Source organism: Pseudomyrmex gracilis, unplaced genomic scaffold (assembly GCF_002006095.1).
Source record: "Pseudomyrmex gracilis isolate BER0280 unplaced genomic scaffold, ASM200609v1 scaffold_41, whole genome shotgun sequence".
Classification (NCBI taxonomy): Eukaryota; Metazoa; Arthropoda; class Insecta; order Hymenoptera; family Formicidae; genus Pseudomyrmex; species Pseudomyrmex gracilis.
In genome coordinates this window covers 772516-795258 of record NW_018020625.1, presented here as the reverse complement: position 1 = coordinate 795258, position 22743 = coordinate 772516, and the positions used below count along the sequence as shown (strand labels likewise).

The 22743-nt window shown below is 36.7% G+C and overlaps 5 protein-coding genes across 6 annotated transcripts in view; 1 reads left to right on the top strand and 4 right to left on the bottom strand.

The window, feature by feature from the left end:
• LOC109852958 (plastin-2) overlaps positions 1–7913 on the top strand; it is a 28592-nt gene extending 20679 nt beyond the window's left edge. The window contains exons 1-4 of one of the 2 annotated variants that reach the window (XM_020424615.1): positions 1192–1336; positions 3007–3437; positions 3679–4897; positions 5673–7913. In XM_020424615.1, coding sequence (XP_020280204.1) covers positions 1262–1336; positions 3007–3437; positions 3679–4897; positions 5673–5897 — 1950 coding nt within the window. In that variant the 5' untranslated portion in view covers positions 1192–1261 and the 3' untranslated portion in view covers positions 5898–7913. Of the gene's footprint in view, positions 1–1191; positions 1337–3006; positions 3438–3678; positions 4898–5672 lie in introns of those variants that run through there. The other variant, XM_020424616.1, reaches the window with a different exon arrangement.
• Positions 7914–9112: 1199 nt separating this feature from the next.
• Positions 9113–11315, bottom strand: LOC109852960. The gene is made up of 4 exons (XM_020424618.1): positions 10938–11315; positions 10416–10596; positions 9622–10126; positions 9113–9366 (listed from the first exon to the last, which is right to left on the bottom strand). The coding sequence occupies exons 1-4, from the start codon at positions 10969–10971 to the stop codon at positions 9178–9180; spliced, it is 909 nt and encodes a 302-aa protein (XP_020280207.1). The 5' UTR covers positions 10972–11315; the 3' UTR covers positions 9113–9177.
• Positions 11316–11351: 36 nt separating this feature from the next.
• LOC109852959 lies at positions 11352–13253 on the bottom strand. The gene is made up of 4 exons (XM_020424617.1): positions 13175–13253; positions 12759–12930; positions 11900–12464; positions 11352–11644 (listed from the first exon to the last, which is right to left on the bottom strand). The coding sequence occupies exons 1-4, from the start codon at positions 13206–13208 to the stop codon at positions 11432–11434; spliced, it is 984 nt and encodes a 327-aa protein (XP_020280206.1). The 5' UTR covers positions 13209–13253; the 3' UTR covers positions 11352–11431.
• Positions 13254–16308: 3055 nt separating this feature from the next.
• LOC109852980 lies at positions 16309–18109 on the bottom strand. The gene is made up of 3 exons (XM_020424651.1): positions 18001–18109; positions 16801–17444; positions 16309–16682 (listed from the first exon to the last, which is right to left on the bottom strand). Exons 1-3 carry the CDS (start codon positions 18041–18043, stop codon positions 16452–16454), a joined length of 918 nt encoding a protein of 305 aa, XP_020280240.1. The 5' UTR covers positions 18044–18109; the 3' UTR covers positions 16309–16451.
• Positions 18110–19227: 1118 nt separating this feature from the next.
• LOC109852979 lies at positions 19228–21002 on the bottom strand. Its single transcript, XM_020424650.1, has 3 exons — positions 20936–21002; positions 19887–20602; positions 19228–19528 (listed from the first exon to the last, which is right to left on the bottom strand). The coding sequence occupies exons 1-3, from the start codon at positions 20964–20966 to the stop codon at positions 19283–19285; spliced, it is 993 nt and encodes a 330-aa protein (XP_020280239.1). The 5' UTR covers positions 20967–21002; the 3' UTR covers positions 19228–19282.
• Positions 21003–22743: the final 1741 nt, after the last annotated feature.

The window sequence follows — 22743 nt, the reverse complement described above, 5'->3', positions numbered from 1 at the left end:
ACACATGCGTGTGCGGCTTTTTATATCTTATCTTTATTACCGCACAATTTTGCATTCCGCGATGAGACGAACGGATTAAGTCGGATTATGAGTTTTTTTTTTTTTTTTTAAGAGAGAGAGGGGACTGTGCAAATATTCTTCTCCGTTCTTTCTGTTATTGTTCGTCGACGACGACGACGACGTCGCGACGCTCGGTTATTTGATTATGCCACCGCGGACGAGTTTACCAGATGCCTAAACGAAGACTGTGAATCGCTTCAAAAGAAGCTTTGCGTCTTTGCGTAAGCGATGACGTTTAATCTGGTTACGTCGGAAACGATGGAAATTAAGTTGCGTCTGTGTGTGCGAAACTTTATTACAAGAGAGCTTGTCTTCATCAATTCTCAAGATTTTTACAATTAAAGCATGCACGATTAATAAAAACCAATTAATTATACAAAAAAAGCTATTTGTTAGAACATCAAGAAGATTTGGTTACTTGACAAACAAGAAAACTTCGTTAAGCTTATTGAAATTTTAGTTTTGTCAACAAAAACGTTTTGTTGATGAAACAAATAATTAAGTAGACTCAAATATTTCTTAATGGACGTATAACAATAAAACTTTTTTTTTATATATGTATATATTGTATATATCTATTTAGACACATATATTTCAATCATCATCATCATCATTATCATTTCTTCTTTTCTGATCGTTTTTTATGCCTACAAATTAATGTATGTAAAAATAAAAAATAATATAGAACAAATTATAATTTAAAAAATTCATAAATTAATAGCGATACACATTACAATGCAAACTTTTTGTTTCGAAAGTTGAGAATATACGCACTTTAAGTATCAGTTGCGGTTTAAGAAATTTTTTCAAGTTTTTTAATTGTATACAAATGTGAATCATTTCAAATTCAAGCATAAAAATACGTATATCTAATGTAGTAGATACACGTAGATCTACGCGACTCTCCGATCTGTGAGAATCTCTACTCTCTCTTCCGTACATCTGCCGTATAAATCAACAATTTTATTTTATATGAATTTATTAATCGCGGATTAAATTTTCTGCATTGTGCACGTGATCGATGCGGATATTTCATTTGATTTTTCACCTATTTTCCGTTTTTATCGTGCGGTCGATAAGACCACCGATAAGATCACCAACACCGAGCTTCAGTACTTTCCAGACTGTCACGCGGATCTAACTCTGTTTTTTCCACATTTACACAGCACGAAACGTTTTCATCTTTTTTTTTTTTTCCAACATGGAAATTAACAAGATACGACGATGGGACGCGGTAGAGGAGTATCTCAAAGATTTCCGACAGCTATTCGAGTTAGTGAGTGCGCTCTCAGCTTCTATATCTTTCGCGGTTTCGTCATCAAACGCTTCTTGCGAAACGCCAATAACTCTGTGATACGTGTGTTTCGAGTTTGGCAAAGAGAGAAAAAAATGGAAAGAGAAATATATTTATTGCACCTGAATATTTTGCAATCTTTTTCCGGTGCAAAAGTGCGCTTTGTCCAATCAAATCTCTCTTCTCGTTGATCTCGTGATTGAGGAAAACGCGAATTGTTCTTTTTCACGAACATACATACGTCAAGCTTTCCGCGACTCCGTCATAGTCGCACACAGAGTCGTTCGTTTGCAATCAAGTTGAATGTCTAATAACTGACGAATTTGCGTAATATCGCGTGAATATAAACGCGGAAGATTGATTCACGACGCGCAAGTGATTTTCTTCGTAAATCGCGAGTTTCTCCCAGCCAGGCCTCTTTTGACGTCATCGAGGACGGGTCCGTACATATATGCGCGATTATTTGATTCATCGGCGAGAATGAAATGTTAATTAACCGTCGTCGCGCGCACACGTAAACTCTGCTCTCGCGGTAGCGTTTCTCAAGAATGGGCATAAGAAACCGCCGATTAACCCCGATGCGAATATTCCAAGAAATTGCTCACACACGACCCGTTCCCGTCGTTACCGTACGGCCCATTGTTCTGCGTCGTGAAAATAACGACGAATGCCCGGAGGATATGCACTCGCGGATCTTTCGTAGCGGAATTTTTCGCGACCTGGATTTCTGTCGCGCGCGCGCAAAGTCCCACCGCCGGGACTTCGAATCGCGTGCGTGAGTGCGCGTTTTTTTACGTAACGCGCATTTTCTTTCACGTAGCTCTCTTTTCATGCGGAAGTTAATTAGAGCGAGATCGTTAGAGGATCTACATTTATATTACGTGTACGTGTAACTCTTGCGTTTTGAATATGCACATTGAAAATTTATATTGTAATTTTACACACACACACACACACGTGTTTTATAGTATTTAATATATTTTAAATATATTTTTAAATATTTTCTTATTGTGCATTTTCTTATCTTATTTTTAAATTTTTCTTCATTGCTCTGTATTTTGTATTTTTTTAATTTACTTAAAATTACAGAAACACGGCTCAAACAACACTGTGAATTTTACGTTATTTCACATTGTAAACATTATACGCTCCGCACAAAAGGATTCTCACATCCGATTCCGCGCGCGGTTATCTTCCCATTATCGCGTCTTGTCTTACGAAACTTGTTAACGCTCGTTACGCGGGTCGTGATCATTAAATTAATTGTATTTTATTATCCGCGCATATGTACTACGCAATCGTCCTTGTTTAATAAATGCATCTCCTTCCGCACAACGGAAACCGCATTGCGGAAATGCTGTCCGACCGACCTGTTGCAAAATTTTACCTGGGATGACGTGTGTTGCAAACTTGATTTATTTGACGTTGTTATTTACGATTGTTGCTCAACACCAGTCGAACGAAAAATTGGCATTTAGAATAGAGAGACCGTTTATATATTTCGTAAATCATTCGCAATCGAATGTCAAAAGAGAATTGTCTGTATTGCGGAAAAACATTGTTACATATAGCTTCTGCAATTTTTTTAAACGTGTATTATCTCACACTCTCTTCGATTGGGATAGCTGAACGTTTCTTTTCTTCTCGAACAGATCGACGCAAACGGAGATGGGTTCATCAACGTCACCGAGCTGCGAAATGCGCTGGACGTTTGCGGCTTCAAGATGCCCGGATACAAGGTGCGCCAGATGATAGAGGAATACGACGACAAGCAACGGCTGGAGCACAAAGGTCGGCTCTCGTTCGAGGAGTTCGAGAAGCTCTGCAAGGAGCTGAAGGCAAACGAACTGGGTTCCACATTTAAGCAGGTGGTTTCGAAAAAAGAGAATCTCGAGACTTTAGGCGGAATCTCTGAGGCGTCCAGCGAGGGCACCACGCATTCCGTCAGACTCGAGGAGCAATTGGCCTTTAGCGACTGGATCAACACCAACCTGTCGCACGATCCCGATCTGAAGCACCTGCTGCCCATTGATCCCGAGGGGAAGACGCTTTATGACAAGGTCAAAGACGGGATACTGCTTTGGTACTTATCAGATGTTTTAATTCTATTTTTGTTTTTTTTAATATAGGAGAGAAATTTGTGAGCCACATTTGTTTATTAATTTATTTTTTGCAACATTCCAATTGCCTGGCAAAATAATTGCTTAATGGAAAATATAAATATAGTTTTAAATACGCGCGAAATTATAAATTTATGTTTGTTTTTAATTACATAAATTTGTTAAAACTATGAAGGATTAATATCTTCATTCCGCTTTGTTTAGTAAAATAATCAACCACTCCTGCCCGGACACCATCGACGAGCGAACGATCAACAAAAAGAACCTGACGTTGTACAAAAAGCACGAGAATTTAACACTGGCTCTGTCCTCGGCTCAGGCTATTGGTTGCAACATCGTAAACATCGACGCCCACGATCTCACGAAAGGTTCGCCGCATTTGGTGTTGGGTCTGCTATGGCAGATTATTCGAATCGGTCTGTTCAACCAGATCACTCTGGAAAATTGCCCCGGTTTGGCCACGCTTCTGCAAGATGGCGAGCGAATCGAAGATCTGCTGAAGCTGTCTCCGGAAGCCATACTTCTCAGATGGGTGAATCATCATTTGGAAAACGCCGGCATTGCCAGACGGTGCAACAACTTCCAGTCCGACATCACGGACTCTGAGATCTATACCTATCTTATCAAGCAAATCGCGCCCATCTCGACCGGTGTCACCCTTGAAGCCCTGATGGAACCGAATCACATGTCCAGAGCGGAGATCATGCTTCAGCAAGCCGCGAAATTGGGCTGCCGTAGCTTTGTAACGCCCAACGACGTTGTGAATGGTATCTACAAGCTCAATTTGGCCTTTGTCGCCAATATGTTCAATAATTATCCCGGATTGGACAAACCGGAGAGCAACATCGAAGGTCTAGAGTCACTGGAGGAGACGCGGGAAGAAAAAACTTACAGAAATTGGATGAACTCGATGGGCGTGATGCCGCACGTAAACTGGCTCTACTCGGATCTGGCGGACGGTCTGGTGATCTTTCAGCTGTACGACATCATCAAACCAGGCAGCGTAAACTGGAACAAAGTGCACAAGAAATTCACGAAGCTCCGCAAATTCATGGAAAAGTTGGAGAATTGCAATTACGTCGTCGAGCTGGGCAAACAGATGAACTTCTCGCTTGTAGGCATCGCCGGGCAAGACATTAACGACGGAAACGCGACGTTGACGTTGGCGTTGATATGGCAACTAATGAGATTGTACACGCTGTCGATCCTAACGTCTCTGGCTGGCACTCAAGGAAGCACTGTCGTGGAAAAAGAGATTGTTCAGTGGGTGAACTCGAAGCTCCAGGCAGCTGGAAAGACGAGCAGCATCAAGGGATTCCAGGATTACGCGATATCGGACGGCAAGGTCGTTCTCGATCTTATCGATGCGATCAAGCCCGGTTCGGTGAACTACGATCTTGTGAAAGAAGGCGGTACAGAAGAGGTGAGAATTCCCTGTTTGTCCCTTCAACGAAGCTTCTCGATGTATTCTAGAATCGTCGGTTGCTGAATGTCAAGGTTAATTCGATCTATTGTAAGAAAGACTACTACTATTTCCATAGATGATCGATCGCATTACTCCATTCATGTTGCGCTTACGTAGCGTTGGCGTTGTGTAAACTTTAAAAGTTTTCTATTATCGAATTAAATATTATCGAGATTTTAAATTCGTTTAAAACTTAATTGCAAATTTAAATATTGTTAATACACGATGAAAAAAATATCACAGAGTTTTGAAGATTCGTGATTAAATAATGAAGACGCGTTTTTATTCGACAGATTTCTATTTCTCTTTCAACAGAATAGGATATAATTATCAGGATATAATTATCAAAGCCCAGTGAAAGCCATCTAAACCATCTATTTCATACGATAACAATCTGCAGTTGCATGAACGTTTCCAAGCGAACCGGACTATATGCACAGTATATCAGTTACAGTACTTGTCCTTATTGATTATCCAGCGTATCCATATCACATACACACTCGCAAATTATTTCCCCCGGTCGTTAGATATCGGTTTCCGTATCTGCAGGCGTTAGTCCGCGTCTAATTAACGTTCAGACAAATTTCTATCAAACATTCTTTATCGTTCGCGGAAATCTAAAGGGGATCAATTTCTTGGAAACGCTAGAGTAGATTAGCCGGATCGATTCCTCTTGACGCCTCGTGACGTTGGCGTAACTAATCGACGACTACCGCCCGTTTTCGTTGCGCAGGAAAGTCTGGACAACGCCAAGTACGCGATATCTCTGGCGCGGAAGTGCGGCGCGCGCGTTTACGCGCTACCGGAGGACATCACCGAGGTGAAGCCGAAGATGGTGATGACGGTGTTTGCCTGCCTGATGGCGATGGACTACGTTCCAAACATGGACTCGGTGAAGAATCAGCAGAACAACGTGAACAACGTGAACAACGTGAACAACATGAACAACGGCCAATAATGCCGGCGCCTCGTTCATCGTCGTCGCGCGTCGTCTCACCTACGTGCCGTCTATCTTTTGTACACAAAGAACTTTCGATCGGTCCACCATCGCGCGTCTCTTCCACGAGCGTAATACTTGTACATACGTAGGCTAGGTTAGCTTGTTCTTGAAGAGAGTTCTACTATTAAGAGAGGCGTTGAAAGAATTCGCGAGACGAGAAGGGGAAGTCCTTGGGGAAACCTCGAGAGAGATCACGTTTGGTTCTCCCGTTTGTATGCTTCAGTTTTGCATTTACAATTTATATATGCATTCCACTATAGAGCACCGATATGTTTGAAATGTTCGAATTTGAATTATGATGTGAAAAAATAAAAGGTGTAACTCTGTTTGATTGGAATGTATTCGATCAGATTCATGCGCGACTTTACACCTTGCCGTTTTACGTGATAGTCAATATACAATATGAGTTTGTTACGCTAGACTTCGTTTAATGTGTTGAAGCTTAGATACGATTTGACCTAGGATACATATGTCCGTACAGAGCTATTATTAGATACTTTAAACATAAATTTTTAAATAAGTAAAACTATGTTAGAAAAAACAAAGAGAAGTGGCAATACTTCCCGTCAAAGCATTCGAAAATTACGTCATATACTTATATCGTGCCAGAAAGAATATTGTAAAGAAAACGTATGCAGCGGTTGTTATAGTTACCAAACTATATTCGGCTCTGAATAAGTTTTCTGTTACGTGCTCACGGATTGTACTGATTTATTATCGTGCGATAGGATTCTCCTTCTCCGTTGGTTTTTTGGCAATCATATCATCTCGTTTTTTCACGCTACTACTTGTCGTATCACTTGTCAGATTTGTATAAATCGATTTTATACCGAAGCGAGCAGATAGGAAACACGCTAGAAACGCGCATCATCGAAGCAGTATTTAAAAAAAAAAAAAAACAAAAAAAAAAACAAACAAACAAAAAACAAACACTAGCCACGCGTTCTAAATGTATGTACAGAGTGTTCGAAATCTTAACTGGAAATTGTTCGAGAAAAGTTACAATTTCATAGATTTACTTAGCACAACAAAATATGCGCTTCCGGAACACGTCTTGCGATATTAAACGTCGCAATTTTTTTCTCGCAAGAAAAAAGGAATATCCATTTCTCGCTCGTCAAAGACTCACGAAAAAAAAAAAGACTTCTGCAACATTTTGTATACATTTCGAGCAGATAGTTTCGTCTTATCTGACGCGCATAGGTAGATAGTTTTTGACACTCTCATCTCAAATTATTATACGATACACACAAGTCGCGTAATAAAATTGCATACTTAAAACGAGGTATACGTACGTATTTCATATAGTGTATAGATATGTAAGAGATTTTTGTGATCTATTTAAACTCTGTTGTTTTACGCGTTTTTCTATCGGCGATTCGCAGTGTTCAGAGGAGATCATCATCATCTAACGGTCTAAAGCTTATCGGTATGTTTTCGTATTAACGTCGCATGAATGGATTTTTATATACCGAACATTATTTATATGTTGATCACATATAACAGTCGCATATCTTGTATTTCTATTTATATACGCATATTTCCGCGAGATATTGATGAAGTTTTCTTTTTCTTTTTTTTCCCCCCTTTTTTTTCCATATTGCCTGGCTCTAATCGTGAAACTATTTCTGAAAGAGACGGCCTTGGATATATTTCACCGTTGAGAAACTGCTCGTCACCAATTAAAGCGCGATAATAGCTTCTCTATGTCAGTAAAATATATTCAAAATATTGTGTATTCCAAAAAAAAATATTTGTCGGTCGATGACGAATCGTATGTATGCCGCAAATGGACGGTTAACGAACGGTTAACGATGTAACTAACGTTTACGCACAAAAATTTATTATAATCGTGCCATTTACAAATACGAGGTGTGTGACACGTGATTCGATATTTATATTCAATGTGAACGGAGAGAAACGTACTTATACGTATCTGCCAACGACAACGCATTTGTACTTGCAAAAAAAAAACAATGCAGGTTTTTCTCGATCCTGTGCGCGTGTTGTTCACGACGCGCTTTGTGCGCTCGGAGCATGTAAAATTGGAGAATCGTTTGTTTTTTAAGAAAACAAACGACAGAAGAAAACGTTTCTTCTGTCTCTTTTTTCGCTACGACCAAACAAATGCTCTCGGTTGGTGGATAAATATAAAGCGCTCTTTTTTTGTTTTAGGAAATACTTTATAGAGCGCAACGTCCATTGAGTATATTGCATGCAATTGAAATTTTACACGGTGAATTTTAGAAATTGTGCCGCAAGCGAATGGATATTAGAAAATAATCGTGAGAAATTTAGTAGCTTCCTTGTAATTGTCGTGATTGTCATTGACGTGAATTAAGATGGATCATTGATTGATTTGACGGCAGACGCGCTGATTAGTTACGGTTTAAAGGTACGGGAAAAAAAAAAACGATTCGCAATGAATGTGACGAAGTGCAATGCGTGTTATCGATTTGTATATATATATATATAGATATGTACATCTCTCTATTATACTTCTTCACAAAATTTATTCTGCCCGTGTCGGAATAATAAGATTTTGTTGTCTCAGATAATCGGAATTTTGTTGTTTTGTTGAATTGCGCTGCGTCATTGCATTTTATTATTGCGTGAGAAATAAGATAAATGCGTGACTCTAACACAACGCATGGTTTTGCGTAACACAGACGGAACGATCATTCGGGAATAAGTAGGACAAGAGCTGAGATTGAAATTCGATGCCGACAATGAAAAACCGTTGGTTATATATGTATTTGATCGCGCGATTTTCAAAATTCTCGAGAATCATCTGCAATTAGAGCCTAAGTGTATCACAATCATTGCAACAACTCTCTGAGTTTTACGACGATCATTGTATACGTACATTTCATATATAGATATATGCACACGCGCACACACATACACGCGCATTTTCATATTGTGTGTGTACGTGAACACGCGTCCATCATTCTAGCTATAATTTAATGTACGCGTAATTTAAATAAAAAAAAAAAAAAAAAAAAAAACCACTACGTGTTTGTGTGTTCTCTGCACAATGCCATTTCTTTATTGTTAATAGAAAATAATATTTAGAACACACTCGTTTGTATTTTCCCCCTCACTTTTATTTATCATATATATCATTACATAAATAATAATAATAATAATAATAATATATATATATTATCACATAAATAATTACTTTACACGTACGATTATATAATTTATATATGATTCTAAATGAAACTTGTTTTTCTTAGTTGACTATGATAATTGTTTCTTTGGGTTGTACAATTGTGACCGGTTCTCCAACAGGTCGAACGTCTTCCAAGATTACTTCCACGAATTCCGATATCTTGGTATTTGTTAGCATCATTCTTCCTTCCCTCCTTGTACTTGAAACAAAACTATTCTTCTCGATTTGCATGAGACTGGTCATTGTGTCCTGAACAAAGTGACGTATATATATTTACATATATATATATACCCACTCACACAGAACAAGAAAACCTCATTAGATGTTCACAGTTGTTCATGCGATATCTAATGAACGTCTAATGAGGTTTCTGTGACTTTTTGTTCTATGTGTGGGTATATATAATTTAAGAATAACTTGAAAAATGTTTTTTTTTTAGAAACAAACTCGTATAGAGCGTTATTAAAAATAAACAGAAGATCTTTCATCATGACGGAATATTACCAGATACAGTTTTACTTCCTGGCAGTCTTGTCCTTTGTGTAGAAAAGTTTGAAAATAATGGTCTGTTCTTATGTTGCACGTGGTAGAAACTTTAGTCTTATTGACGATGAGTTTTTCTTTATTAGAATTGATATGCAGCTCTTGCAACAGCGGTACCATTCGGAAGTTGCGTTGCCCGCTCAAACGCTCATCTTGCAATTTTTGACGTTTAATGTCAAAGTTGATGTTGCATCCACCGACGATAGATTTGTGCGCAACATCGGATTTATATTGATTCGACGGTTTTGAAACATGCTTGACATCCTTGAAGGTCGTAGCAGGATCCAACTGTTCAGCTACCAGTTTCAAAACGTGGAGATCGAACCGTCTCGTTGACTCGGGAATTAGCATTTTCTCGATTCCCATTTTGTTATAGAGTAGCTCAAAGGGCATGTCATTGTTTTTGTCAGGCGTGCAGTTGTTGTGCACATTTTGCAGGTGGCAGTTTAGAATTGTCTTTCTTCCCCTAAACGCAACAAATTGATTTGAATTTTTTTGTGCTAAACTAAAAGTTAAGAAACGTGAAGCAATTTTCAGAATTTTCTCAAAAGTAAAAGAGAACTTTCAGTATTTATAGATACGTATAAAAACATTCTGAAAACTTATTTAACACATAAATATTTCTTCAGATGTATTTTTCTGAGTTTTGAGAACTGTTACAATTCGTATAAAAAAGTCGTTATATATTTTATTTACAAAATTTTATTTAGAAAATTCTGAAAACTAAAGTAAAGTTAGAGAATTTGTTTTATTACCAGGGTCTTGAACTCTTCGGAGTGCAGAACAATCGATAAGTGACATTACTGGTATGCCAGAAAAAGGACCGATTTTTGTCATAATTTAGCGGCCTTCCTACATACACGTTAACGTTGAAAATATATTCGAGTCCATATTCCCAATATTCCCACATTCCATTCTCGACCGGAATATGGACAGCTAGTAAAAGTTGATTAATATATCAGCACAACATCACACAAGATTTTCACGTGACCGCTAGAAAGGAATGCTGATGGCGCGGTGATTATTTGTGTAAATTATATACGTAGAACAAATAAATAGATATCTATATACAGAAAAAAAACACAGAAAGTAAGTAAAATAAATAAAAAGTTGTTACAAAATGTGTATAGAAAAAAAACGTAAAGAAAAATATAAAGTTACGTATTTTTTTCATTTTAATCTATAAATTATATGATTAAAAAAACACATTTGTATATGAGAGAAAATATATTTTATAGATTATAAAAATGTGTATGTGATCTAACAAGCAAACTTACCTAAAAACAGCGGTATGAACGTTTGAAGATACATGTCGCCCTCACTGTGTCGCCAAATCGTTTAGATTGAAACCTTAAACTGCTTTTATAGCTTTCATACACTATACTATAGAACGATCCTATTAAGTAATTTATGAAATATGCTATAAGTACTAAACGACCGCGTAGAAGGAAATATAGCACTATTGTTTTCGAAACCTCTGACTCGTTGCCGGCTAAAATCGCGTATTTTCTAAAAGAGCGCGTTACGAAAATTTTTATCGCGACGTGCTGTTGACGAAAGTTTTCAATTTTGTGTTTTTGGCTTACATCTGTAAAAACTCATTCTGTAAGTTTGTAACGCACATGTTGCACAATATATATATATATATATATATATATATATATATATATATAAATTATTAGATACAAAGATGAAAGAGAAGAGAGAGAATTAACTTTATAATATTCATGACATCATAAATAACACAATGTTACACATAATAATATTGCTGTTACGTAGAAATGCTTCTTATATCGTCATTAGCCTGTATTGTTGTTTCGCCAGGTTTCGTAATTGTGGGCGCTTCTTTCTGTGCGGGTCGAATATCTTCCAAGATTACATCTGTGATTGTTATTATACTCTCATTTGAGAACAATCTTCCTTCTCTCACCGTGCTCGAAACGAAATTTTTCTTCTCGATTTGCATGGTGCTGATAGTTTTTTCCTGAAAAACGAAACGTGTGTAAATCAAGAATATTCTTTTCAGAACAGTTTCTTTAAGAGTGAATATCATTAAGCGACTGCATATTATTTTGGTTCACAGACTCAATCGGTTTAATTTTATTATAACAATAACGCTGAAATGTTAACGTCTTTATAATATATAGAATATTTTAATTGTTTTATATTTAATCGATGGAAATTTGTTTGATTTATCTCTTCGTTAAAAATAAACAGGAATTTGTCGCGATAAAATTACCAAGTGTGGTAGTTGTCGCAAATAGTCGTTGTCGACCTTGGGCGAGTATTTGTTGTATTTGTATTTGCCGTAGTAGGATTCGGCGTAGCAACTACAATTGTCGAGATCTGGAGTTTTCTTAATGACTATTATCTCGTCGGAATTAATACGCAGTTTTGGCGAAAGAGGTACCAGTCGAAAGTTGTGATAACTGCTCAAACTTTCGTTCAGTACAATTCGACGTCTAATGTCGAAGTTGACGTTACACCTGCCGACAGTAGACACAGACGTATCCTCGAACTTATATTGTTTTGACAACACATTGTTTATGTCGTGATCGAGATCCTTGAAGGTCGCGCCGGGATGCAACTGCTCGGCCACTACCACTCTCAGAATATTGAGATCGTACATGTTCGTTGTTTGAGAGATGATTATCTTCTCAATGCCCTTCTCGTTATAATGCAGCTCGAAGGGCGCATCGCTGATGTTCTTTTGCCTATGTAGGATTTTGTTGTCCTCGTCGTTCATGCTAAGTATGAAGCCGTTGACATATCGCAGACGGCAGCTTAGAGCTGTCTTTCTTCCCCTGGCGACAAAAATTCTTAAAGTTTTTTTTAAACCTTAATAAGTATTCTAAAACAAAGCGAAAATCTATTCAGACTTTCGAAGGTTATTTTTTAGAAATAAGAAAAATCTCAGTATATGTTTTTAAACATTTATATATACGTAAAACTTATAAAAACATTTGCGGTAAATGGCTTTTTGCATTTAATTCAGATATTTTTCTACTCTTCTTTTGAGAAAATTTTTTCTTCTGAGAAAAAAAACAAACCAATTCTGAGAGAAATAAAATAAAATTTAAAGTTCAAAAAATATTTACCAAAATCTTGAACTGTCGGTCATCTTGGGAAGGCAGTACAAGCGAAAGAAAATTCTTGTGCCAAATATGCAACAATCGACACACAGTAACGGCCTTCCCATGTACATGTTAACGCTGAATACGTACTCGGGCCCATATTCCCACACGCCATTCTCGACAGGAATGTGAACAGCTGTTAAAAAAATATCAGTAGCTGTTAAAAAGCAATGTCAGGAAAACAGATCAGAATTTTATTTATGCTGCTAATCGATACACAGCAATGCTCTGATCTTGTTCTGTGATTATTTGTCTATATTAAATTTATAAAATACAAACATATTGAAAAAACATATATAGTCAAACACAAGATTACATAGTGAAACATATTTTACAGATTGCAAGAATACGTACATAAATACTTCTAACATCAAACTTACCTAAAAACAGCGGTATGAACGTTTGAAGATACATGTTGCCCTCACCGTGTCGCCAAATCGTTTAGATTGAGACCTTAAACGGCTTATATAGCTTTTATACACTATACTATAGAACCATCCTATTAAGTAATTCATGAAATATCGCTATAAGTACTAAACGACCGCGTAGAAGAAAATATAGTACTGTTGTTTTTGAAACCATTCTGTGTCGGATTGAAATTTATTTTCTAAAGAATACAACTGCACAACTTTGCACAGCAACATGCGCTGTTCGACGAAAATTGAATTTTTTGCTCTCGGCTTGCATCTGTAAAATTGTTTTGTATAACGTTTTTTACTAGTTTTGTATATGACACAGTGATTACGACATATAGAGAAAAGAAAGGAGAGACAGAGAAAGACAGAGAGTATTAGAATTTTTATAGCATTCATGATATTATGATACGCTTTATAATATTTTTATCGCCGCTATGTAGAAATATTTCTTAAATCTCGTCATCCGCATTGTTTTTTTGCCAGGATTCATAATTGTAACGACTTTATGAGAAATTTAAAATTATAATTCAGAGAAAGGGGGAAATTTTTAAAATTGTTTTATGTACCCAATAGAAACTTGTGTACATATATATACATCTTATTGTGAATAAACAGGAATGTGTCACGGCAAAGTTATCAAGTGTAATAGTTGTTGCGAGCAGTTGTCGACGTTGGAAAAGTCTTTGCCGTGATAAGATCCGGCGTAAGAATCTAAACTATCATCAATTATCAAGATCTGGAATTTTCACGATGTTAATTTCTTCATTTGTACCAATACTCAGTTTATAAGACAGCGGTACATCTGATACTTCCTAAGATAGTTGCTCAAAATTATAATATATGCCTAACGATGACGTTAAATTTGACGTTGCAATTGCTAACGGTAGACATAAATGTAGCCTTGAACTCATATCGTTTCAACTCTCTAGTTCTAAAATAAGCACGATGTGAGCTCATATTGGTGAAGGTTGCACTGGGATGTAGCTGCTCGGCTACTATCAGTCTCAAGAGATCACATATGTCTACCGATTAGGAGACAACATCTTCTTGATGTCCTTCTCGTTATAATGCAGCTCGAAGAGAGCCTTGCTGATGCTCTTTAATTTATTCAGAAAGTTGTTGACCTCGCTGTCATGTTGTTGACATATCGCGGGTGACAGCTTAAAACTATTTTCTTTCTTACACTGATAAAAAAACATTTTTATTTTTTACACAATTTAGAATAGTTCTCAGATTCTTCTTAGAAGTTTTTTAGATGTAAGAAAATGACAAATCTCAGTGTGTATATTTTAGAATATTTACATACATGAAAATTCTTAAAAAAACATAAAACTCGTTTCGTACTTAATTCGAGTATTTTTTAATTCTGTTTTTGAGAAGTCCCGAGAAATAAATACATTTATAAAATACGGGTTGAATCTCTTCTGAAGTGATTAATGACGTCAATTTGCAAATCGACCAATCATATTGTTTGATTTACCGAAGTGACGTCATCAATTGTTCCAAGAAGGATTCATATCAGTCAAACAAAATATTATAAAAAAAACTTCTGAGAAATAAAATATTTAAAGTTGTGAGAAATGAAATATAAAATTTTGAGAATGTATTTTTATCTGATGCTTGAACTGTTAGGTCTCTTCGGAACGTAGAACAAATTGAAAAAACTGTCAAATTTAAATATGCTATCGACGCACAGTAGCGATCTTCTCATGTCAACACTGACGTGTACTCAAGTCCATATTTTCACATACCATTCTCGACAGGAATGTGGACATCTATTTAAAGTAATATCAAGATAACAGATCAGAATTTTCATGTATAGCTGCTAATCTATACAAAACAATTCTGGCGTTGTAAACGTTTGTCTATATAAAATATATATGGAGAAAGATACTATATGTAATACAAAAATAAATTGTTTAAAATAGAAAAAAGAATATACAGAAAATATTTTGTATTAACAGTTTGCGTATAAAAAGATAAAATATATTTACAATATATTTACAATTTTAAAAACTTTTAATCTAAAATATATAATGAAATATAAAATTATATGCGGTAGAATGTATTTTATAAATTAAAGTTACAAGAATATATACACGTAAATAAACAGAAGATATGTATATAAACTTCTAATAGCAAACTTACCTAAGAACAAAGATATGAACGGTTGAAGATACATATGTTGCATCCTCATCCTGTCACGAAATCGTTTAGATTTTAAGATCTTGTACTGCTTTTATGGCAATTACCTACATTGTATATTAACGTTCTTATTAAATAATTTATGAAATACATTCTCCGAATACTGAATGAGACCGTGTGTAGAAAGAAAATATAGCATTAATTTGTTTTTGAAACAATTTTCTGACAAATTAACTAAATTTGTTTATATTTAAACAGTACATGATAAACATTTGCATTTTATAAAAAACATGCTGTCAACAAAATTATTTTAAATTTCGTTACAAGTTTCTAAGTATTTGCAGAAGTATTCTGCAACTTTGTAACACGTATTACACACGATAAGTACAACTTGATAAACAGTTGCAAAAAATCGAAGTTTTAATTTCTTAATTCTAAAGAAGAAAGTACGAAGTTACATATTTTGTACGTAAATTGAATTATTACACGATGACAAATACAAGATAAAGGAAAACAACAATTCTTATAAAAAGAATTCTTTATTACAAATATGATTTTAGAGTGTGATGTTTAACTTAGTCAATTTATTACATTTTATAAATAAATTTTTTAATATTTTCTCTTTTTTACTTAAAAATGTATAAGCAATATTATTTCAATATTGTTCCTCGATCTTGTCAAACAGATAACAAGATAACGCCTCTTCTCCTTTTCGTAACAGCTGTTGCCATCTAGCGATGAATAATGCAAATTAAAATAATCCGCGATTTTCAAGCGACGAAAAATTGGACAAGATTTATAAAAATAATGCAAACGCAAGAGTAAGTTTTATAGATTTTTTGTTTTGAAGATTTCTAACGTTTTGGAGTTGGGATTTTTCTATATATTAACTGAGAGAGAATAAACTGAGAGAGAGATAATATGTGCTGGAAACGTGAGGAAAAAAGCGGTAGTTTTACGAAATGCTTTGTTTATTAATTGTTGCTTTTACTCTATTTGATTAGGTATCTGATACCTAAGCGAGTTCTACAGTTTGTTTACGAGATGTTTGTGTATTCGTCGCGAAGATAAAACACAAACTTTCATATGTATCGCTTCAATCGACGAAATTGTTCGGTACGTCATTGTTGATGTTCAGATCAATTAATTCGCCTTGAAACACAGACGGGAGTTCGTCAAACGCGGGTTCGATGCTTTCCAAATTGAGATGAATTCGTTCCTCGGACAAAAATATCTTGGATGCGTCATTTGCTGGTCTCAATTTTCCGTCTATCTCGGAGAATGTTTTGAATCGGTCGCCGATTTGTATCTTGCTGAAGAATCTTCCCTGTAAAGAGAAACAAAGAATTTTGTCACGCGTGTATATACATGTGGCACAGAAAAATAAGAACAATTATCTGTTTTTTTTTTTTGATAGCGAAACGAAATCGCAGAGTGTTTTTCACCATTTTCAAGATTCCCGTCGCGTAATCGAGGTATCGCGGCGTATTGACGCATCCCATTCGGGATTTTTCGATGAACACGGTATCGCTGGGTCTCGCGTCTGTCATTGATAACACTTGGGTCCAGTAGCCGCTGTTGGCAATCCATTCGGTGTCCTTCTCCTCGTCGTTCGATTGGGACTCTTTACGCTCGATTCTGTACCGCGTGGCGCAATCGCCCATCGAAGTGTTCTCACGGGCTACGAACTGTGACATGCTGATCTTGCGCTCATTGAGATCGACACCCACGCTCAGCTGATTGGCGATCTTTCTGACGATAGTGACGACCTGGATGGGAAACGGCGTCTCCATCAGCAGACTTTCCACGCCGCGCTCGTTAAATTTGATCGCGAACGTTTTCTCTGTCTCGATCTCTCGCGTCATGTTACGATCCGAGAGATGGGACACCATAGTCGTTGAATTCTGCAAATGGCAGAAAAGAATGTCCAAGTCTTTGGGACGACATTTCACCGTGGAAGTTAGTCGCATGTCGGTGACGAGATCGTGGGTGTCCGTTTTTATTGCGTAATTCATCGTGAGTTTGTACGTGTATTCCGGTCCGAACTTCCAGTCTTTCATATCAGCCTCGAAGACGAGCACGTTGACAGCTGAACAAATCAACAGGAAGTTCAATCAGATGCAACATTATAACACTGTTAGGTGTATTTGTCGTTAAAATAACGATAATTCTTTAATTTTTCTAGAATTATAAATAGTGCACGTGAGATAAATTAATCTGAAACATTAATCTTCAACTTAAAGAATTTTGATAACTATCTTTTGGAATATTAAAAAAAAAATTTTAATCTCTGCAACATTATTTCTTATTTAGATGTTTACAAAACACAGAATTCTTTTTTAAACTTTTAAATCTAGTTTTTTTTTTTTTAACTATTAATATTTCTAAATGGCATACGCAAGTTTTTTTATTTATATAGACAATGTACGTGCGTATTTCTAACTTCAGTGGATGAAAGTCAGAGTTTCATCATCTCCGCGGTTTAATTTGATAGATCGATTACTTTGTCGTAACCGGCCAGTCGAATTGACCAATTGACACTCCGGTCGATTAAAGTGATAATCGAAGATGTTGACTCTTCGGATCTTTGAATGACAGTGATGCACATGGATTTAAAACAGTTCTGTGCTCATTTAATGACTTACCGAGGAAAAACGGTATCAGAATGAAATACATTTCCGAAAACATTTTGCGGAAGAGATACACTTTACTACGTGCTACACGTTATGCCTGCACTACTCCTCTCACACTCGCAAGCTCCTTTATATCGGGACCTACACATAATTTAATGCTTTATGTTTGAATGGCGCTTTGCGTGTGTGGTGAACCCCTGATGTGACGTATGTTACGTTACATATGACCCGCACAGTTCGCTGATAATATAGATACTTACTGCTTGAGAAAAGGGGAGAGAGTACATATATATATATATATATATATAGAAAAAAAAACCATGAATCTTATAGATACATTTTAGACTTAACTAATCAAGAAAAAAGAATCTCTTAACACAGCCAAACGCTGGATGTATATGCAAAAAATATATTTTTTAAACATGTAAACTAATACACATAGTAATTCAAACTGTTACAAGAGATGCAAATTAAGCATCTGATATGAGTTTTCGAATTCATCATTTTGGTTTTGAATTATTATGTGTGATAATTTACATATTTAAAAAATAAGTTCTTATTTTTTCATTAGTTTGATACTAAAGAGAACTCTTTTATGAATATTTTAAATTTAATATTTTTTATGGTGCAATTAGAGTTTTACACAGTGTTTGAAGTAATTGTTGGAAAATTAGAAGTATAAAATTTGTTCCATTTTGTTATAATTTTACACATATAAATAAAAAAGATAAATTTTAGCAAATATTTTATATCCTTTTAGAAACGTTTTTTTTAAATTATTCTTTATAAAAATCAATTGTTCATTAATATTTAATTTGGTCATGCTCAGTAATAAATTCACGTAAAACATAGCAACGAGAGACAAGCACATTATCCTTGACCGTCGCGTCTTCGAAAAGCTAGAAAAAATAACGCAGATGACAATTTCCGTGGAATGACGACACACACGTGACAAACATTTCCCGGAGACTCGTTAAAGCGCGGCGCAGAGACCGCTCGTTACGCACGAGCTTTAAATGAAATCAAATTAGTTCTCTACATCGAGTGAATTGTAACGAGGAACAATCGCTGACGTTGAAGCGCTCGGTGAGAGAGATACTATAATGATATAGAGAATTATGTCAATTTTCGAGAGTGTGTTGCCGCACTAGTTTTACGACAAGCTTTTATTAGCTTTAATTTTTTTTTTTTGTACATTATAAATGCAAATTCGGAAATGTGTATAATATTTTATTTACAATTTTTTATATACATATACGTGTTTAGAGTAATTGTGTTTTTTTTTTTAATATTTTTATTTTTTGGATTCCGCATCTTCCGAAATGGTCTCGAGATTGGAGAACGCGAACAGACTTGTCGAGGCCGGATTTTGAATCTCCGGCAGTGATTGTCGAGCGAGATCGATTCGCTTCAATTTCAGGCTTATGTTCTGATGAGGACGCATAATCCGCGATTTGTTTGCCGTCTTCATCACACCCTCAGATACCGTGTAGGACGCGAATTTGTTCTTCGAGATCGTAATGTGGCTCACAGAGGTAGTCTGAAACGAGAAAAATTATAGAGAAGAATTTTATTCCGTAGAGAAGAATTTTGTCCCAATTGAAAAATTATTTGTAGAAAGGATTTTTAAATTCAAGCGATCATTGATACTTTGACATAACGTTTTATTAAACGGCTCCTATTCCACACCGGTTAATAGTGTGATTTACTTTATTGTAAAAAAAAGTGATCGAACGTTCCGATCGCTTTATTCGGATTATTCTCCAGCTTTATACGGAGATAAAGATTTAGATAAAGATTATCTTTTGCGTTTGATCTCTCTAATGACTTTTTGAATTTTTCTCTTAATAGATTTGGGTGTTTTTTGATTATTTTTACAATTTACCATAGTAACTCACCATGTCCATGTAAAGATCTTTGTCGCCGTGGCTGTAATCCTCGTGATTCCCGAAGAAGTAAATCGTTCTACGCGGGCACCTCTTCGGATGCCGCACTTTCTCCACCCGCAATCTCTCTGTCACGGGTCGCATTAGCTCGTTAGTCAGCGATATGAATCCTATCTCGAAGTTCTCGCCCTCTTCGACGGAGTCGTCGTCATCGTCGTCCGTCTCCTCCGAAGAACCACCGCGGATGACATTAACGTCGACCTCGCAGTAACCCACCGTCGAGTTTTCCATGATGGTGAATCTCTCGCGACGTTCCTGCACGTCGAAGCCGATGTTCAACTGGCTGACTATAACTTTGATCATGTCGAGCCTCCATCTGGGAATCGATCTGTGCACCACCAGATTCTCGACGCCTCTCGGATTGAATCGTATCTCGAACGGTTCGTCGCCCACAAATCTGTACCTTGTGGGCACGAAGTCGCGTGCGTTCGAACACCTGTCGTCCTTCAAATCGGGACGCTTAATCCGCGCGTTCTCAAAACGGCAATTGAGAATGTCGTGACCCCTCGGCCGGCACTTGAGCTCGGTGGCGATCATCGCGCAGAAATTGTCATTGTCCTGGACGATGTTGGCCAAGGACATGTTGACGAGAACGTCATAGGTGCATTCCGGGCCGTACATCGCCCATTCGGCCCGCCGATAGGGACCGTCGACGGCGATGTTCGCGGCTGTGGAGTGATAAAAGATAACGAGCGGAAGCATGAGATCAGAACAAATAATGGATCTAGTGAGTATGAAAGTAGCTGTAATACTGTATATATATATGTATATATATATATGTACATATCGTTAAATAAACAAAAAGTTTTACCAAAATAGAAAATAGATATAATAATAATACTTAATAACAGTTTTTGATAATTATTCGTCTACATTCGTAAATACGTAAATAACACACTATATTATATTATAAATATAAATAATAAATAATATATATTCTAAGCTATCTGGAAAAGAGCTCTTGCGTGTTAGCAATTTACTCATAAATATCGAAAACATACCCAGAAAAAATGGCAGAATTGTCACCAACATCACTGATATCTACTTTATGACTGATGGTTCTGTCTCTCATCCATCTTCTCTTTATATAACAGATAATTTGATTCATAAAAGTCTCCTTGAAAATAATTTTATTAAGTGCGATTTCCGTCTAGATCCTGTAGATATCTTCCGTATTGATTGTCACAACGTACGTTGTCTTTGTACTTAGGATTACTTGATAATAGCGCAAACCGCAAGTGCCGGCAAGGTTTTAGACGTAATTGATCAATTTGCCATGTCTCCATCCGCGGTCGTTAACAATTTACCGCGATATTTCTCGCACGCAACGGGTTTAGGGAAAATATACTTGATATTAGCATAATTTTATAGCAGTTTGTACAATATTTTAAATAAATGAATAAAAAACAGGCCAGTAAGAGTCCAAACATAGTTGATTGTGAGTTTTTTTTTTTTTTAAGTTTTTACTATTACTAGCACAACACAGGCGCGCGCTACGCGCACGCTATTGTTATTTTTATTTAACGTGTTGTCAGTGAACACAACCTGTCACCGCGATGACAGATAGTATATACGTCTTATAAACCATATATAATACACATATGAGAAATGTCAGAAATAACGCATGAAAATCAAACTCAAAAAATAGTGAGAGAGAGAAGTGGAAAAACAACACGTGACAGGNAAAAGGGTAAAAAAGAGAATATTATATATATTATATGTAATATTCTATATCTATATATAATACACACACATACGCATATATGTATATATATATACCATAATTACGTAACCGAAGTCAGTAACATCGCCGCGGCCGCGCGGCCGAGGTCAGTGACCCCGCCAAGGCCGCGCGGCCGAGGTCAGTGACCCCGCCAAGGCCGCGCGGCCGAGGTCAATGACCCCGCCAAGGCCGCGCGGCCGAGGTCAGTGACCCCGCCAAGGCCGCGCGGCCGAGGTCAATGACCCCGCCAAGGCCGCGCGGCCGAGGTCAGTGACCCCGCCAAAGTCGCGCGGCGGAGGTCAGTGACATTACTGTAGTATGTATATAATACATATAATACAATATAAAGTCATAACCATAATCACAGAAAAAAGATTTAAATCCACTTTTAGTATAGAACCGTTTTTCTCGTCTTCGGCTCACTTAACAACATGTATAAAGAATAATTTTTCTTTTTTCCATGCGTATAGCAGAGCGAAGATTGAGAGCGGCCAGGGCCATATAAAAAAACTGTAAGAGTTTGTTTATAATAGCCGTAATCTTTGGCCAAAGCCGTAAAAGCTGGAAGATAGGAACTACGCGTACTACTGTTCAAAATTATAAACGGAAGTACGAGCTTTCTATCTTCCAACTTTAACGGCACTGGCCAAAGTTAGCAGTTACAGCTATTATAAACCAACCCTAATAGCTTTTCTGTTCTGTAGCCAGCGCTATGTTCACTATATGTATATAGCTATATAGTTCTTAGAATGTTGTACAGCATAGTTGTAACATAATTGTGTCCCTAATATTTTATTGTTCTTTCGAGCTGTATAATTATCTTTATTTCTCGTTAAATGTAGAATAAAGATAAAATGATGCATCGAAATTTACAGTGAAGCTTTCACCGCATCCTTGGACTCGTACACTGAATAGAACCGCACGCTGTGGACATAGCACGGAATAGAATCGTGTCCACGTTTGGACGTAGCGTACGCATCGACAAGTCGTTCGTGGACATAGCTACGTAGTTGCCAATGTGCAAACACACAAGGACATTGCGCTGGCTTACAAGACGGAAAAGCGATAACACATTCTCTTATGAGC

What these genes read in the sequence shown, in the direction of transcription:
- LOC109852960 (XM_020424618.1), bottom strand. Translation starts at nt 10,971, where the DNA reads ATGTATCTTCAAACGTTCATACCGCTGTTTTTAG. An exon ending in GTTCATACCGCTGTTTTTAG is followed by an intron (nt 10,597 to 10,937) that starts GTAAGTTTGCTT and finishes AACTTTTACTAG; the next exon opens with CTGTCCATATTCCGGTCGAG. An exon ending in CCGAAGAGTTCAAGACCCTG is followed by an intron (nt 10,127 to 10,415) that starts GTAATAAAACAA and finishes TGTTGCGTTTAG; the next exon opens with GGGAAGAAAGACAATTCTAA.
- LOC109852959 (XM_020424617.1), bottom strand. Translation starts at nt 13,208, where the DNA reads ATGTATCTTCAAACGTTCATACCGCTGTTTTTAG. An exon ending in GTTCATACCGCTGTTTTTAG is followed by an intron (nt 12,931 to 13,174) that starts GTAAGTTTGATG and finishes TTTTTTTAACAG; the next exon opens with CTGTTCACATTCCTGTCGAG. An exon ending in TGCGACAACTACCACACTTG is followed by an intron (nt 11,645 to 11,899) that starts GTAATTTTATCG and finishes TTCGTTTTTCAG; the next exon opens with GAAAAAACTATCAGCACCAT.
- LOC109852980 (XM_020424651.1), bottom strand. Translation starts at nt 18,043, where the DNA reads ATGTTTTCGGAAATGTATTTCATTCTGATACCGTTTTTCCTCG. An exon ending in TCTGATACCGTTTTTCCTCG is followed by an intron (nt 17,445 to 18,000) that starts GTAAGTCATTAA and finishes TGATTTGTTCAG; the next exon opens with CTGTCAACGTGCTCGTCTTC. An exon ending in CGACGGGAATCTTGAAAATG is followed by an intron (nt 16,683 to 16,800) that starts GTGAAAAACACT and finishes TTCTCTTTACAG; the next exon opens with GGAAGATTCTTCAGCAAGAT.
- LOC109852979 (XM_020424650.1), bottom strand. Translation starts at nt 20,966, where the DNA reads ATGTTGGTGACAATTCTGCCATTTTTTCTGG. An exon ending in AATTCTGCCATTTTTTCTGG is followed by an intron (nt 20,603 to 20,935) that starts GTATGTTTTCGA and finishes ATCACTCCACAG; the next exon opens with CCGCGAACATCGCCGTCGAC. An exon ending in AAGATCTTTACATGGACATG is followed by an intron (nt 19,529 to 19,886) that starts GTGAGTTACTAT and finishes TTCTCGTTTCAG; the next exon opens with ACTACCTCTGTGAGCCACAT.